The sequence below is a fragment of the Xiphophorus maculatus genome, chromosome 9 (genome assembly GCF_002775205.1).
Source record: "Xiphophorus maculatus strain JP 163 A chromosome 9, X_maculatus-5.0-male, whole genome shotgun sequence".
In the NCBI taxonomy this organism is placed as follows: Eukaryota; Metazoa; Chordata; class Actinopteri; order Cyprinodontiformes; family Poeciliidae; genus Xiphophorus; species Xiphophorus maculatus.
Window position 1 is genome coordinate 14413634 of NC_036451.1, and position 18201 is coordinate 14431834.

Consider the following 18201-nt stretch of genomic DNA (forward strand, 5'->3'; position numbering starts at 1 on the left):
GTGTTCAACTCTGGTTTTATATTCTTTTGATAGAAAGCAGCTAACATTTGCAGTGAAACACAAGTTTGACTGCAGAGTTCATGCCTGAAAGTTATTAGAGGCTGTTACGCCCCCAAGGTCTAGAGGTTCAGGGGCGGCAACATAAAAATGTGTCCAGAGAAAAAGTGGAATGCAAGATGATTTATTACAAAACAAATTTTTTTCACAAAACCAAAACACAATACAACTCAACCCAATTAAAACAAAAAAGGGCTAACAAATTCAGGAATGATTAAGTGCAAATTAAATGACAAAATGTTCAAACAAGTTAGTCAAAAGCAGGGGTCTCAAACTCCAGTCCTTGAGGACCGTGGTCCTGCAGTTTTTAGATGTGCCACAGGTACAAAACACTGGAATGAAATGACTTAATTACCTCCTCCTTGTGTAGATCAGTTCTCCAGAGCCTTAATGACCTAAATATTCTATTCAGGTGTGGTGCACCAGAAGCACATCTAAAAGTTGCAGGAAAGCAGCCCTCGAGGACTGGAGTATGAGACCCCTGCTCTAAAGTAACTCAAAACAACCCAGAAGAAAGGACAAAAAGGGAGCACCACACCTCCCAAACACCAGCTTCTAGCTTGTATAAAGTTTATCTAAAGCAGATTCAAAATACTTAGCAGAACAAGCAGAAACAAAATAGCTCAAACTGCCCAAATCAGTTCTAAACACCAAAAGTGGAGGACAGCTGAACAAAACCCCATCCTACAAGCTGACCCACTGGAGGAATGATTTTAGGAGCCTTTTATAGGGAGTAGGTGAGGCTCGTCAACATCTGATTGGCTTGCACATCTCTGCTGGTACAAGGGAACCAGGTGGCTGCTCTCCTGGAGCCTCCAAGCAGCCAATCAGGAAGGTGTGCCCTCTCAGCTGAACCTGCATAACAAAAAAGGAGCATGCACAGCCTGAAGAGGCCAGGGGCCATAACAGAGGTATTCTTCCTTGTGATGTTTATTTTGATATGACTATGAAAAAATTGTGCGTGCACCATCGTGCATGAAAGCAGATGATTTGGGAGACTGAATGATTTCCCCTTCTTTTGTCATACTGAAGATTATTATTGTGCCGAAACCAAATGTGGGTAGAGCAGAAGTTATTTTTACTTAAGAAAAACAATAGTAGCCGGTCAAAGGCATCAGCAGATTTGTTCAGTGCTGCTGATTTACTCATTTGTTTATTTAATTAATTTCTAGTTTCAAAATGAACATGTTACATGTTGACATAAACAAAAGGTTTGAATAAAAAGGAGTATTTTGAAGAAAAAAAAGCTTATCTAGTCCATTTATTCTTTCCAGTCAATTCACTATACAATAAACAACTAAACATCAATCAACCATCCACATGCATACATCTTTAAATACAAAACAGGCTTTGTAGATATATAAAGATAGTAATAAAGAAAAATCAAAGAAGCACAAATTTTCAAATCTGCAGTAGTTCAAATATCCACGTTTAGAATGGCCAAGTCAAGACCGAAACACAAAATCTGGAGCAATAGACAAGAAAATCGTAGGTTTTCAGAAAATCTTGATCCAATCTGGCTAAGCACCTGCAAAAGGGAATGGAGAAAAATTCAGTTTCTGAAGGTTCAAGGCTGATGGAGACATTTTCAAATAGCTCCACAATGAATCTTTAATTATGAGTTATGGCTACGTTTTTCTCTTTTACATCAATAAAGTGTTTGTGGATTAAAATTTTGAATTTGAACTGAATTGCAGTGAAAAGCAATTCTAGAAAGTATTGACTTGGAGAGCACATCTTTTAATTTTCGAAAACAAAAAACACGACAAAAATTACATATCAGGGCATGTTTTGGCTGGTATAATGACAGCGGCTTGTTGGTTTTGCGCACGGTGGCGAAACGTCAAAGCCGTAGAGCTGATGATAAAGTGTTGATGATGACGGAGCGTGTCTCTCCCCGCCCTCCGCAGACGCAGGGGGCGTAAAAACAAGCTCCTCCTCATCCTCACCCACTTGCCTCTGTTCGTTTCTCATCCTCAGCACATCATGAGCCTGAACAGGTGAGCGCAACATTTTTCCTGCTACATAATGCTGCAATCTATTAGAACATAATTTAGATTAAAAAAACGTGGTTGGAGAAATGTCATTAGTGGCGGTGGATGTAACGGTGATGAGAGGGATGGGAGTCTCTCTGTGCGCTGAGGAGCTTTGCTGCTTCAATCCTTTAACTGATGCACTTGTTTCGGCATTAGACGCTCCAGTTTTGCTGACGTCGATCTACTGTCTTTGCCTCGTGCTTTGTGCTGCCAGCAGAATGCGCGGCAGCAACCCGATCAATATGAATCCTATTAGGGATCAGCTTTTGAACCCAAACCACAGGCTGCAGCCCCATTACAGGCCGGAGGAGTGAAGGATGTGATGAGATGCAGAAATTTGTAGAGGACGGGGTTGTCACAGTCGCTAAATATTGCCCCCTTAGAGGGAGTTACTACAAAATATCTGTGTGTAAATTTAAAAAAATAGTTGTGTAAATAACCCCAAATTAAGCTCCTTGTTTGTTGTATCACTTTTATAGCGCGTGTTGCTTTTACTTCGTTTTATTTGTACAATAGTTGACTTCCGGTTTTTGATTTGATGCTTTGATTTTGGTGAGACAACTTCCGCTGCATATCTAATAGCTTAATGACAAAAAGGAACGGAATAAGTTGCAACAGTGTTTTTAAAATGTATCTTGTCATTAGCAGCCCCCTTGATATAGGCACAAGGTATGTTTATTTTGTAAATAAGGATATTTCTAATATTAATTCGTAAAAACAAATTAATATTAGAACAAATTAATATTTTATTGTATACAAACATAAGGTATAGTTTTTTAATTATTAATTTATATTAGTTGATATATATGGACGAGATGGTTGAAAACCTTATCATCGTATAAGCATTTCAGTTGATATCAATAATTGTCAATATCAATAATTATTGATTAGTTTCTTTTTTTTGTTTTAAATATCTGAAATACTGCCAATCTGGTGGTATGACCTTTCTCGTCTATCCACAGTTTTCACTCAGTGCTGTTTATTTTTAAGCAGTTATGAGGCAAACCTGAAACTGGTGCTGTGCAAGTTACTCCTGGTACCTAGAAACAGGTTATTACTAGGTAACCAAAGAGTGAGTTAGTTGCTGCCACCAACTTTGCTTATCTGGCTGTAAAAGGTTGAGCAGCTAAAACCTTTCCTCTGCCTACATCTACCAGAATGCCTTGCAGTTCTGGTTTAGAGTTCAAGTGAATATTCTATATATTGAATATTCTATCTCTTGATATGGATTACATCTCTATCGCAATAGAGCTTGTTATTGATTTATTGCCCTAATGAGGAATATTCTTTGGACGTCCAGAAGCTCTCTTGTTCAAAAGCATCTCCTTCTTTTCCTCTTCTCAGGATGGTGGCCATGTTGAACGAGTGGCTGTGGCAGGAGCAGTACTGGCTTCCTCCTGGCATCCGCTGGCAGGACATCGAGATGAGGGATGAGGACGGTCGTTTTCCTATGCCCAGGGATCTCCTCATCACGTTGCCACTGGCCTTTGCCTTTATAGCCTTAAGATATGTATTTGAAAGGTGAGATATATCATTATTACTGTGCCTTTAGGCAGCACTTGTGCATGTGAATTTAAATTGATGTTAAGTATATGTCATGAAGGCTGTAGATGGAGGGGTTAGGTTTACAGCAGTTAGCCATGTCTTCTCATCCACGATATATAATACAGGGTGTGGATGCATTTTATGAATGCATTTGATTTGTTGCTTTAGTAAGAGAAGTTTTTGCTAAAGCTAAAGATAGCTGATTATGTCGACTGAAAATGCCTGTGCAGCTTCTTAGAGAATACAATAGAAAGTGATTACTGATGGATCTTTTAAATTCTTGTGGCCGTCCTTCCATTCCACAGGTTTACCACAGGCTCCATTCATGTCTATTATCATGCTTTGTAATGCAGTCTGGCTTTGGTTTAAAAGATTGGCACTTTGGTCTCAGCTGAGAGTTAGTCTGTTGATCAGAAGCATTACAGAGAGATGCTATATAGTAAGAATGATTACAAAATAAAATATTAAACTCTAATAACATAACATGCATAAGTATGGATGGTCAAGACCTAAAAGCTTAAGTTATAGTTGTTTTTTTAATGTAGGTCTTGCTAAAATGGTGTAAGCAGTTTATGTCATATGTGGGGTAGAGAACACTCTTGTCTAATGATAATTTTTGGTTCAATTAGGGCCAAGACCAAAGCGAGCTTCTACCAAAGTGAAACAACAAGTCATTGCTACTTATGGAAATGCTAACCATAATGTTCCATCCATAACCTCTTTGGACAGTCCTGTGTCATGGTGGCACAACACCTGCCTTTAGATATGCACTGTTTTCCGTCATTCAAAGTTTAGTGTGCCATATTCCTCCTGACAATTAGTGCAACCCCTTCATTCCCTTCAGTGGCTAAAAGTTAACAGAATCCAGGCAGTGTAAAAATCAATAAATTGTATTTACTTAAACATTTAGTGTACAGTCCTTTACTTTTATATCAGATAGCTAGTCTGTCTGGAAATGCTTCAGCATGTTCTATGCTCTGTATGTGTTTCCATCATGCATTTTGCATGCAAATACCTGCTGGCCTCTGGTAAAATAACCGCTCAATGCAAACTTGATGATCGTTTAGAACATCATTAAATAGTGTTTGCATAAATTTCAGAGATTTTTTTTATTTTATTTCTGTTGTTTTAAGATGGGGCTGCCCAGCGGCGCAGTTGGTAGCACTGTTGCCTTGCAGCAAGAAGGTCCTGGGTTACCCTAATCTCACAGCTCGATTCCCAGCCCGGGGTCTTTCTGCATGGAGTTTGCATGTTCTTCCTGTGCATGCGTGGGTTCTCTCCGGGTACTCTGCCTTCCTCCCAAAGTTCTAAATTTTCCCTAGGTGTGAGTGTGTGCATGGTTGTTTGTCCTGTCTGTCTCTGTGTTGCTCGGCGACAGACTGGCAACCTGTGTGTCACCAGTCGCGACGAGAGGCGGGGTCGCCCGCCTCTCGCCCAGAACGTTAGCTGGAGATAGGCACCAGCACTCCTCCCGACCCCACTAGGGGAAAAGGGTGTTAGAAAATGGATGGATGGATATTTTAAGATGATTGAAATCTGCTTTGATCTTGGCCTCCCTGGTTAGCCATTAACCTTAGACTTTGGGTACCGCTACATTACCAAATGCTGACACCTAAAGTTATGCTGCAGGTTAGATATTCACTTCTTGCAATGTTTTAGCAATACATCACTTCAAAAATAATAATTTACCCAATTAAGTTTATTGTGATGAAAATACTGACTGGACAGAAAGATAAATAAGTTTGTTGGGGTAGGTCATACTGAAACCTTCCGGTGAACTGGAGTCAAGTGTGAAAGCGACCAGATGCTGACGCACGTGATAGTTGATTAGATAGGAGTAAAGTTTTTTGAATACTTTTTCTAATCAGCTGCCTCATGATCTGAACTGCCTGAAGTGAAATGTGGCATGCTGTTGCACTCTGCCTTTAGCTGAACCTTCATAGGGTATTTAATATCAGAGAATAGTAACATTAGCTTTACATGGGTAACAGGATGATAGAAGTATGTTACTACCGGCTTGTGCGTGTGTAGGTGTGTGTCTGTTTTGGTTGTGACAGACATCTGTGCTGTTTTAGTCCTTGTGTAGCATGATGGATGAGGTGGTTCTTCATTCAATCTTCTCAGGCTGCAGCTGTTTTCTGTCTTGAGCTTACCACATGTCTGTGTGTTTGTTATGTGCTCCTGTAATCTGAGACCGTGTGGCTCCGCACAAAGCCAAGCCGACCTTCTCATTCTCCCTGATCTGTCCCTTTATCCTCGCTTTGTGATGATTATCCCTGAGATAGAGTTACACATGTGATTATACTGCCGAACTGTGCACAGAGACGACCATTTGACAAAACGTCTCGCTCCTTCTCAGAAACTCTCATTGTTCTTTTGCTTGTCTTATCCCTCTGATTCCCTCTGACCGACACATTCACTCACAAACACGTTCAGATCAAGTGAACGTGTTGAGATGCTGATATGGCATCTCTTGATGCCATATCAGCTAATTACTAAGGCTATCTTGCCAAATGTGGCAATATACCGATGGGCACAGCTCTACAAGCTGTCAGGAGTTGCATAATAAGCTATCATGTTTCCCTGCTCTGTACTGTACCGCAGATCCACACTGGGCAGCTGGTGTTGCTGATGAATGTCATTGGTCATGTCTGAGTTACAGCTTATCCAAAAATTGTCTTCTTTGTTGTGCATTAAGTGTTACAACATATTTAAAAAGAGATTTTTTGTTTCCTGTCCTCAGAATCATCGCCATTCCTTTTAGCAAGTGTTTAGGTGTGAAGGATCGGATTCGGATTCGAGCTCCGCCTATCCCAAAGCTGGAGGCCTTCTACGAACACGTCAGTCGGCAACCATCACAAGTTTGTACTCCTCTTCCTCCTGATTCATTCTCTCCACTTTGCAAAGCACAAAAACCAGTAATTCTGCTGGAGCATCCAGGTGGGAGAAATCCCAAACCTTCATCTCATATTAGAAAGCATTTCCACTGTTCTGGGTGTCTGGGATTTTAAAAATGTCAGGTTCTTCTCACAATGCTCTGCTCTGATTTTACACCACTGATTTTCCTTTTAATAGGGTTTTTTCTTCTGTCACCTGAGCCACAGTAGTTGTGTTTCCATTCACCATATAGATACTTAATTGAACACGGCAATAAAAAATTTTAAAAAAGCTTTTTTTGCTGAAAAGTTTTTGTGCTAGGATGGGGTGGTTTTTCAGCTGTAACAGAATTTGTGTGCAATCGAAACACTTTTCTCATGAAAAGAGATGTTTGGTTAACAGCTGGATGTTACCGCTGACAGGAAAGACTAAGAGAATGACAGGACTTGCTTGGAGGACGATGACGCTGCATGTTTTTTAATGACATTGTGTGAACAAACTTACTCACATGTGATTTTAATTGTGTTTCTTACTTAATGGAAACACCACAATTCCAAATTTTTGTTTTTTCAACATTAGCAGAATATTGACAAAGTTATGGACACATTTGCAATTGCAGCGCAGCTCGAGAATGAAAAACTACCTATTTCCTGGGGTCAGTGGGCAAGAGGCAGTATGCACCCTGGACAAGTTGTTAGTCCAGGGATTCCCCCAGGCTATTATAAGCCTAGTGGGCCACCAGGTTTTACTCTTGTCTCCACCAGGCTTAGCATTGTTCATTTATTATTTTATTTTTTTTATGATTGCCTATTTTAAAGATTTTATAGTTGGTGTTTAGGTATTAATCTCCCAGTCTTCCAAAAATGCATTGCTATCAAATTATATTTCCAAATTTCCTTTAAACATTTTTTAACTCAAAATCACAGTGGGTGGCTGGATGAATGCCATGAGCACTGGGCGTAGCAAGTTTTCTGGGGGAAACCCTGCAGTCTATGAACACAGACACACATGAGTGTGCAGAGTGACAAACACGCCCACACCTGAGGGCAAGTTTAGAAAACAATATCATCGAACAATGATATTTTAGACTGTGGGAGAAAGCCGGAGTACTTGGAGAGAGCCAGCAGCACATGGACGTGAACATGCAAACGCCATGCAAAAAAAAACCCCAGCTGGGATTTGAATCTAGAACCTTCTCGTTGCAAAGTATACCAACTGTGCCACCGCGCAGCAATGCAACACCAGAAAGCCCTATTTTAAATAGCTCTAACCTTTTAATGGCTAATTATACCAAATAATTAACTAAAAGGTTACACTTTTACGATTAAGAACAGAAGTAAGACAGTTAGAAAAAAGATCTCTGTTTAACAATAGTTGCTGTTGACAAGCTGTTTGGAAATTTTTTAAGCAAATTAATCTGACATAATGGATCACTTTCTTTTACAAGACTGACGGAGTGGACACGGTGACATTTGAACTGAAATTTGATGGCGGTAGCGGGGATTAGCACATAGAGATGTACATGTGATGTGAACGTTGATGCATGGTTGCATCACTTGTAAGCTTTATGTTTCCTTGTTTCTGAAAAGGGAGCAGCTAACAGGCGGAAGTTTCTCAGGGAAAGTCAGTATTTTCAATCTGACTCAAACACGACATGAGGTTCTATTGGGAACTACCTAATGTTGTAGTTCCTTTCTTCCTCTATTTGGAAGAAAGGAACACTTTCCAGAGCTGAATCTGGCTTTGTCTTTAAACATTTACAGTTCCAGATTGGCTGTGTATTTTGTTAACAGAGATGTTTTTAAGTATTGAAAATGTTATCAATGCAATACATTGACAGTATCATGAAATTTTTTTAAAGAAGATGTGTGTGTCTCACATGGAAATTCTCCACGTGTTTCAGAAACAGGTGTAATAACAGCACCGCTGTTCCTGTCTTAACAAGCACAGCTGTGCATTTGCCAGAACAAGACATGACTTGACCTAAAAATTGGGATTTTTCCCAGCCCTGTCTGTCATGTATTTGGGTACATGAAAACATGTCTGCAGCTTGTCCAGCCACAAGCAATCAAAAAGCAATCAAACTCTCATTTCTGACCTATTTGCAATCCTTTTGTTTTCCTGTGTGCTGAGCAAGCAGTTGATTTTTGTTGATCTGTCATCTTCATTTCTGCTTGCACTCTACAATAAACATATAAATATGTTTAAATATGTAATAAACATAACTTCCAAAATATTGTAATTGTTTTATATTACGATTTGTGACAGCAGATGTAAAAAATAGCCAGTTTAAACGAGACAAATGTGGTGCCCTTACTGCTTTAACTGAGAATAACATCTCTTAACCTTGTAATTAAGTTTCACTCTGCTCAGACCTTTTAGCTGTAACAGAAGCTGGTGTAAAGTATCAGGGTGCAGAAAAGGAGAGGGAGGCGTCATTACACTGACAGTGCTTTGAGCCACTCTCCTTTCTCTAACTCAGCAGAGCACAAATGTTTACATTCAGCACTTCTACCTCTTTAGGGGTGCTCCACTTTAAAATGATTAAAGGGATCTAACTAATGCAGGCTTGAAAAGTCTGGATGACTATAAAAAAGATAAAATTCATCCATCCAATCAGTTGATCCCTTTTTCAGTCTGGCCACTGTAGAAATATCTGTTGTAAATTCTGGATAACATTTTGTAATAATAACTTTTCAAAAGAAAGGGAACTGTGGAGATGTGTGCCTGAAATGTGTGACATATAATAAATGTGATAAATATTTAGACATTTTACTCTAATTGTTAAGTCGTACAACTGTTAGCTGAAGCATTAAGAAGCTAAATATGGGTAGTTTAAGTTGAAAAACGAAACATTGTGTTAAACTGGCTTTTTGCGTGTGTTTAGAGTCAAGTTGTGAGCTTGGGCAGGCAGTGTGGACTCTCTCAAAGAAAGATTCAAACCTGGTTCAGACACAGAAGGAACCAGGACAAGCCCAGCAATACAAAGAAGTTCTGTGAGGCATCGTGAGTCACTCTTTTTCTTTTCCTTAATTCAATAAGTAAAATAACCAGCTTAGCACCTGGAACTGCTTAAGTTTAGGATTTTTTATTGTCTGTAGAATTTCCATTGTAATTATTTTGTTGTTGATGTGTTTTAAATTGTAAGATTGCAGACTCAGTGTCACAAAGTATAAACTTTTCCATCAGCTTTTTCAATTGGATGGAAATGTTTAAACCTCTAAGAGATGATTATCAATTTGTGCAGCTGGCGGTTTGTGTTCTACCTCATCTCCTTCGCCGCCGGACTCGGCTCACTGATTGATGTAAGTTTGTCAGCCTATTTTTAAGAGGTAATTATATATTCTTTAACTTTGTACTACTTTTAGAGTTGTATTGAATGATTGTTTCCTGGATCTTCCAGACTCCCTGGTTTTGGGATCACAAAGAGTGCTGGAGGGGATATCCCAAACAGGTGAGCAGGACATGGCATGATCCTAACACACTGTTATGAATAGAAGTTTTGCATTTAACGTATTTTCTGCAGCACTGTGTCAAATATACTGTGATTTGTTAAAAACTGTAACTCTGCAGACTATTTAGGTTAAAAATAGTTTAGGAAACATTCTTCAAACCTAATTTAGAGTAGATGAGTTTAAGTACCATCCAAAGCATTGGTCACTATGGATAAGAGATGAGGACACAGAGGAAGCAGGCCGGAGGGATTAGAGACATGCATTAGAGGAGATTTGTAGTGTGGAAGGAAAACCCTTATGACATATAATCTGAAGACAGTGCGGCTAAAACAGAGTGTGAAACAGGAGGCGGCAGAGCTGAAGATGCTAAGACAGGAACTAAAATGGACCGATCGGTTCAGTGACGTTAGAAAAGGCTGAGACAGTTGTGGGATGTGCAGAGGAAAATCAATGGATTTATTGAACAGATGGGTTTAAATAGAAACTGCAAAGGAAGAGGAATAGCAGAAGTTTGCAGAGACAGTTCCTGAACTGGACTGATGTGGGACATGGTGAGATAGTGGCAAATGATCTGAAGAGGCAATTCTTGCAGGAAGTAGCTGAATAAAAGCGAGAAATACAACAATACAACACAACATACAATGCAACATTGTCTTGGATAATGTGCCTGTGCAACACAGAATTAACGTGACAGTCAGAAAATATAGCAATATAGCGATCTTTTGATCAAACATACTTTTATTTAATAAAACTGATTGGTTGTAGTAACTTTTATTTTGATTAAAGAGTAAAACCAATTTTATTTTTTCTGTTTATCTAACATTTTTGAGGAGCAGTTTTACCATCAAAGAAAAAATTTAATAAACAGTTTTTACTAAGTGACTTCAGAAGAAATAGTCATAATTTTACATGTAGTTATTGGTCTTAGAGATCCAACAATGCAAAGTTTGGCACACATAACGTAGATTAGCACACGCCTTCTTACTGACTTTCATCAAAATTCCTTCCCCTCCTTCAGCGTCAACCTGCTTTCCTACGTCTAGACTCCCTTAAACAGTTTTAAAGCTAATATCTGTGGTGTGATGACAGCTCGGTATGCACGCATGTCGCCGTTCCTTGCTGGAAGCCGCCCTTCTTCATGGGTTCATGACCTTGAATAGAAAACAGTAGAAAAGAAAAAGTCACAGCTCTCTCTATCTTCAGTTCAGACTTCAGGCCACACTGCGCTGCATCGAGTTGTCCGAACCCTTTTTTTCGATAAAGAATGTGTTTTGAGGATTGAATGTTCCCATTCGCTTCCTACTATTGTGTTTCTGCAAACACTCCATGTTGAATGCTGTGCAAGTTTTTTGGGTTTTTTTTACTTGAGATAGTGCGCCACAATTTCCTTTGAATGAACCACGTCCTCTTGTTCTGCGCAGAATGGGAATAATGTTGATAAATGCCTTACATCGGAGCAAGAAGTGATTTGCCTTTAAAAAAAATTATATTTCTGTATGTTTTATGTCTACTCAGATTCAGATTCAGATTTATTGAAGTCCTAAATGGGCAATTAATGTTACCTCCTCTTAAAATCTGTTGTTGTTGGGTGTCCTATAAACCCCACTCTCCACCCTCAGCTATTTAGATTCTGTCTTGCAGCTCTACAAACACTTGCAGAGAGTTCCCAAAGCTTTGTTGAGAGAGTATATTTGTTTTGCTGCTGCATGTCCAATGCCTTGCAAACATATTCAGACAGCAAACCTGAGGGAGAAGGACTTCTATTCAGATGAAACCAAATTTGCAATATATGGTGAAACATCAACACTACACATCAAATTGATCACACTATTCTCACTGTCACACATGTTGGTGGCAGTATCATGCAGTGGGAATGGGAAAAAATGTTTGTTTTCCTTCCACTTTGCTTCCACACAAATATGTTCTACATTTTGTTGGTCTAACACATTAAATGCTGATGAAATACATTTATATTTTTAGTTGTAACGTCAACAGAACGTGAAAATGTTCAAGGGGTGTGAATGCCTTTGCACACTATGAAGTTCCTCTGGCTGCACAGATAAAGCTGAAAGGCACTGTGAATGTAAATGTTTGCTCATTGTGACACTCTTCCTCTCATTCTTCAGCCTGTGGCGGACGTTCACTACTGGTATTACATCTTGGAGCTGAGTTTCTATTTGTCCCTGCTGCTCAGTGTTTCTGTGGATGTCAAGCGAAAAGTAAGAGCCTGACCCAAAAGCACTTTCACCTCACATACATTTAGCTTTTTGTTTAAGTGTCACAGTTCCTCCTCATCTAATTCAACACTTGAAAAATGTATTTTATTTTTGTTTAGTAGAAATGTTTGTCTTATTGACTACTTTTCAAACAGTTTTTTTTAAATAATGTTTCATTTTTCTGCACTTTTCTGGGTGAGTAACTTCACATTGATGAGTCTGTTAGGACTTTCATTTATAATATTTTCTGTGCACGTGTTTCAGGATTTCAAGGAACAGGTGGTTCATCACATCGCCACCATATTTCTTATCGCTTTCTCCTACGCTTCCAACTACGTGAGAGTTGGCACGCTAGTGATGCTGGTGCATGATTCGTCCGACTTCCTGCTGGAGGTAAAACCCCACGCACAGCACAGAGCGGTAGCCGAGCCTTTCAATAGCGCCTACAGTCAAGTTTTATCTACATCTCAACACAGATACCTGTCTGAGGCGGAGCAGAAGGAAACATTTTTTTAAAATGCAAATACCACCACTTGACTGGCAGTTCATTACCTTCACAGAGATCACAGGAAAGTTTTCTTGTGTACTTTTTGTCAAAGTTTCCTTTTTCCTTTAAGACATTCTGAAAAGACTTTGCAAACAAAAGAAGTCCTAAAAATCCCTTGTATTTAATACAAATAAATAATTTTTGTATGCTTAAGGGATTTGTTGAAAGAGTTATAACCTGCCACTGCCAACAAGACTTTGTCCTTGGTTTCAAATGGCTGGTTTCCTTACAGTCAGTTGGCGCTGATAACATCTAAATAATCCAGGTGCCATTGTGATATCTGAGTTGAGGAAAGACGTAAAACTAGTTATTTTACCTCGGGCATTATTACATGATCAGTGGTCCTGAAAGGGTTTACAGTTCAAACTCCACATCTACATAAACTATATTTAAAGACACATGTTTTGTTTTTCTTATTTTCTGACATTAAATCAAACTAAACATTTCCTGTTTTACTTCAGACAGGACTACCAAAGTTATTTCTATTTGCTAATATCAGAATAATGAGAAAACCCTTCAAGATATTTTTTTTATAAATTCCTTTAGAAATCAGAAACATTCATACACTGAGATTACTTTGCATAAAACAATTCAGCTATTGGTTGAAGGTGTTAAAAGCTATAAATATCCACAGTGAAATAAATACTATACCCATATGGACTGAAAGTCCACTTAGGGATAAAGAAGTCAGCACTCCAAAACCAACATTAAAAAGTCTGATTATAGTTTGTAATTGCTGTAATAAGGGACAAGATCTTAGTTTTTGAATACATGTTCTGAGATTGGATGAACTTGACTTTTAAGATCTTTGTTCCAATTGGGGTGAAAAAGGGAAATTTTGCAAACCTGAGAACGTCATCCAACTGTCTAGAACTCGAGTAATAGTGGCTGTGTTGTGTTGCTGTTTTGCTGTAGGAGAGACTGGTGCACTTCCCAAAGTAGTTCGCATTATGTGGAAACATTGAAGCAATTTCTCAAAACATGATTCCAGGTTAGGGTTAGGAATAAGTGTGTTTTCCAAATGGACCATGACTTGAAGCACACTGACAAATTAGTTATAAAGTTCCTTAAGTATGATAACGTCAACTTTTTATCTCAGTCTTATTGTAAATCTGGCTGTCCTACAACCTGATTTACACCAGCTCTGGAGGAAGCTTAGATTAGAGTAAACTGAGTCATATGGTTTAATGACAATGTTACCAAATATTTAAGCAATGTATATAAATGTCTGAATTAAAAAATATTTAAGAAAAAGTGTTTTTTCTTATTAATCCAGAGTACAGCTAATGGAAATAAGCATGTTAATCTTAACTGGCAGAAAACATTTATATTCATTGTCAGGCAGTGATAAAAAAAACAAAAAACGTTATGGGTCTTTTATACAGTTTTGGTAAATATCTGGTTTCAACTTTTTCACAGCCACCATGACACAAGCTCTACTACTTCCATTTTAAACCTAAATTCATTTTGATGGTCAATGACCATTGGCGTATCAAACATCGTCCTATTTCTTCTTGTGTAATTGAAATTTTAATTTGAACTTCTGGAAAATAGCAACATTTTGTCATGGTAGCACTGGTCAAAACCCCTGATATCTGGGATGGATTGCAAGCACCAGTCTTGTTCCTGCAGCTGCATCCTCTCCGTTCCAAGCCAATGCAACTACAAAAACTTAAGTCAAGACAAGTGGGAGGAATGGATGAATGCAACCCAAAGCTTGTATGTCAAAGGAGAAGAAATGTCTAGCTTTTACTTAAGTAACTTCAGTTCTATGATTGTGTACTTGTGCATCTACTGACTTGTTAAATTCAAGTGATTTACCCTGAGCAGTCCTCCGCTCTGTTTTTGTTCACCCTCTCCTCATTTCAGTTGGCTGGTTTTGTAGTCAGACTGAAGGAGGTGCACGCATCTGCATTTGAAAAGAACTGAGCAGAAATAGGCGCTTTTGTTGAAAGATTCATGATTGGCTCGCCTCCCGCCAGCAATTAGATTTTCTACAACTGAGCCAAGAGGAAGTGCAGCCACATTGTTGGAAAGTAGAAGCGTGGGTATCTTGACAACTCTCAGCAGTGAATGCTGAGATTCTTTTCAGCTTTCATCCATGTGGTGAAGCTTTGAAAATTCTCAACAAACTATCTGAATCACTGCCCTGAAATGTCAGGGGTTTGGTCTGCAGATTAAGTTGAATTTGTCAGCATGTATTTGTTTATTTTCCAATATTAAGCAATGGAGCACAAAAGAACAATTTGACGTTCACAGACAGACCAAGCCGATAAATAAATGTGCTTAGTGTCTAACTTTTAGTTAATTCATTTGCAGTGCAAAATGCTGTATCATGAACAACTTATATTTGCTCCATGGTTATTTCTATATGGTTATTTCAAGCCCTGAGCCTTTTTGTAATTCATTCTTTTGAAATGAAGTAATATAGAAATTGGACTTTACTGCAATTATGTTGAGGACTTTTGTATTAATTAACAAGTAAAAATACATTTGTCTTCTCTCTTTTTTCTAGTCTGCCAAGATGTTTCATTATGCGGTGTGGACAACGACATGTGATTCGCTGTTTGTCGTATTTGCTGTTGTTTTCCTGGTTACAAGACTTGTGGTTTTTCCTTGCAGGTAAGACTGCATGTCACTTTTTCCTTTACTGTGAAGTCAGTTGTGGCATAAACAATATGGGAGCTGACATGGAAAGAACATGAACTAAATAGATGTTGTAACACATGTAGTTAAAATGTTCAGAGTTAATGCAATTAATTAACAAATACTGTACTTCTGCAAGCCATCATGTGAGTTTAATGATAATAGTTGTTCAAAGAGTTATGAGTACATCTTTTAATCCAAAAGCATAATCATGCATTAAAACGTGATTTAAATCAAACCTGTAATCGAAGTAAATTTATTTTCTGGGCATAGAAATACCATATCCAGATGTAGAAGTCACAAATAAAATCTTGAAAGCTGCACTTGGCACTCAAATTTTTTTGTATAAAATAAATGTAACAGAAACATTGTTTTTGGAATATGGTGTATGTTTAAAATTGATCAGAGTGTCTAGGACGTTTTATGTAATAACATTCTTTTTCTGCATGGTAAAAACATTATGTTTTGGTAGCAACTTTACAAAATTGGAAAGATAACAGATCTTCTAATTTAGCTACTGTAGATAATCAATACCTAATATGACACATTTTTATCTATGAATAAATATACTCAAATTTTCTGTTTCAGATCAGAAAAAAAAATACAAGTTATTTATTCATACCTTAATAAATAAGTGGTGAGTGAAACTGAAATGAGAGACTTAAAAGTTGCATTTTAAATGCATATGTTTATTTATTAGTCATTGACATAGTAAAAAGTAAAACTAAATGTAACAGATTTGTATTTTTGGGTTTATATTGTGAGATTTCACGTGGTGAAACGTCAAACTTGGTCTCGCTGACTGTGTCTTCACATTGTGTCTGATTTTTCAGAATTGTCCACACCACCATGGTGGTGTCTCGTGACTTTTTCCAGCCTTTCTTTGGTTATTATTTCTTCAACGTTCTGCTGTTAGTGCTGCAAGGTCTGCACATCTTCTGGGCCTACCTCATTCTGCGCATGTTATACAAGTTTGTCTTCACGGGCAAGGTGAGTACCTTTAAATCAGCAATGTGACGGAGGTACTGAGCGGAGAAACGTTTATGACCATTACGTTTTACATGCAGGTGGAGCGAGACGAACGCAGCGATGAGGAAAGTGAGGTGGATGAACATGAAGAAGAGGAGCCAGAAGGAAAAGAGGGTGAGAGCAACTACAAGCAAAGGAAGGAGACTATCAACTCCAAGCTGACATTGCTGGCTAACAACTGTGTCCTAAACAACCTGACCAACCAGAGGAATCTAAACAGCAGGCTGCGTAAAGCCAGATAGTGGATCTTTCCCCCATTCTGCTCGCTGGAGAGAAACTCAATCTTTTGTTTTATTTCATCACAGATCATTAACCGTTTCTGATCAGGGTAGGACTCAAATCTTTTTTGTGACAAAATAGAGAATCTTTTCATGAATGATGGTAGAGATTTACAACCAGTCTGAGACTTACAGGAAACATAATCAGTCACTTAATAAATCAGTCAGAACAAGGAAACTGTAAAATGTATTTCACATCTACCTTAGTTTGTACATATCTTGTATTTATGTTCTGCATTTTATTGTAATAACTTGTTTGTAAATATCTTAATTAGCGAGAGACCCCTTTTTTCTTCCCTATTTTTGAAGCGCTGAAGGTTTTATATGAAATATAATTGTTGTTTGTTAAGGTATATATTTAATTGGGACTTATGTAAGGATTGTTTCTTATTTTAATCCTCATTAACATCTTTGTAGTTATTGTACATATTTAATATAAAATACAGGTCATAGGACAGGAAGCTCTTTGAAACCACCTAAGGTTCATAGCAGTTCTAAAGAAAATATTTTTAGTAATATTTGATTCAGTTCTGTGTTTCTATTTGTTTACTAGACATATGTCGCCCCCTGGTGTTTCAGAAAACGCATATACTTGTCAAGAGGAATTTTTTGTGAATGTATGACACTGCAAAAATTGTACTGCTTGTTTTTTTATGTTTACTTCAGCTATACTTGTTTATTATGGTCAAGGAAGCAACATTAGGGTTTGTTGTTGTAGTTTGAGCTGGCATTTTACTTTGTTCCTTAGGCTGCTGGTTTTACACTAATTTACTACAAGAAATATGAATGAAGTCTTTGTACTGGTGCTTTTAATTTTACTGGACAAGCATTCAACTGTGAATGATGTGGTCAAAATGTCTTGCATACATCATAAAAAGCGCGTCCACTCAGAGACGCTTGCTGCTCAGTTTAAGGCCTCAGATGAAGAGAAGTGTTTCCATTTGGTATTAGCAACTTACTGATAGAACCAAGCATGCATTTATACAGTGAAGTGCACAAGCCGGTGTCTCCACTGCTGCAAACAAACACTGATATACTTTATTATTCACTAACCCTTTGTATGGGTGTTCAGTGGAGCTCTCAAAAATGACTGGCTGCTTTCACTGTGCACACATGGCACATCTGCTGCTTTTCTACTGTATCTGAAAGTTGTACAGTGTAAATATTATAGAGGGGAGGTTAAAATAAAAAGGGCTGATTCACTGAATGGTGTACATGCGTTGAGATCCTATTGAATATTATTAAATTATTGTTTTAATACATTTATAAAGCGGTTACTCTTGACTATTCTGTAGTGAGTGCACATGGATGTTTTGTTCACTGAGTGGCTTGTTGAAAAGTTTAATAAATGATCCATATTTAATAAGTCAGACAATTTTTATTTGTCCAAATTTGAAAAAAGCTATTTGTTATATTAACTTTACCAAACGTTAACGGCATTGCATTGCCACTTACTTGTATTTTCAAACTTTTTTTTGCAAGTAAATCATGAAAAGGGTTGCATGTATTTGTATT

At 38.0% G+C, this 18201-nt stretch overlaps 1 protein-coding gene across 1 annotated transcript; it reads left to right on the forward strand.

The window, feature by feature from the left end:
• The first annotated feature begins 1970 nt into the window (after positions 1 to 1970).
• Positions 1971 to 18039, forward strand: LOC102236647 (ceramide synthase 2-like). Its single transcript, XM_005800508.2, has 11 exons — positions 1971 to 2057; positions 3438 to 3614; positions 6382 to 6499; positions 9403 to 9521; positions 9763 to 9820; positions 9919 to 9969; positions 12097 to 12189; positions 12451 to 12579; positions 15249 to 15355; positions 16213 to 16369; positions 16447 to 18039. Exons 1-11 carry the CDS (start codon positions 2044 to 2046, stop codon positions 16648 to 16650), a joined length of 1227 nt encoding a protein of 408 aa, XP_005800565.1. The 5' UTR covers positions 1971 to 2043; the 3' UTR covers positions 16651 to 18039.
• Positions 18040 to 18201: the final 162 nt, after the last annotated feature.

Coding starts and splice junctions, on each gene's coding strand:
- LOC102236647 (XM_005800508.2), top strand. Junction 3,615..6,381: donor TTAAGATATGTATTTGAAAG/GTGAGATATATC, acceptor TCCTGTCCTCAG/AATCATCGCCATTCCTTTTA. Junction 16,370..16,446: donor AGTTTGTCTTCACGGGCAAG/GTGAGTACCTTT, acceptor TTTTACATGCAG/GTGGAGCGAGACGAACGCAG.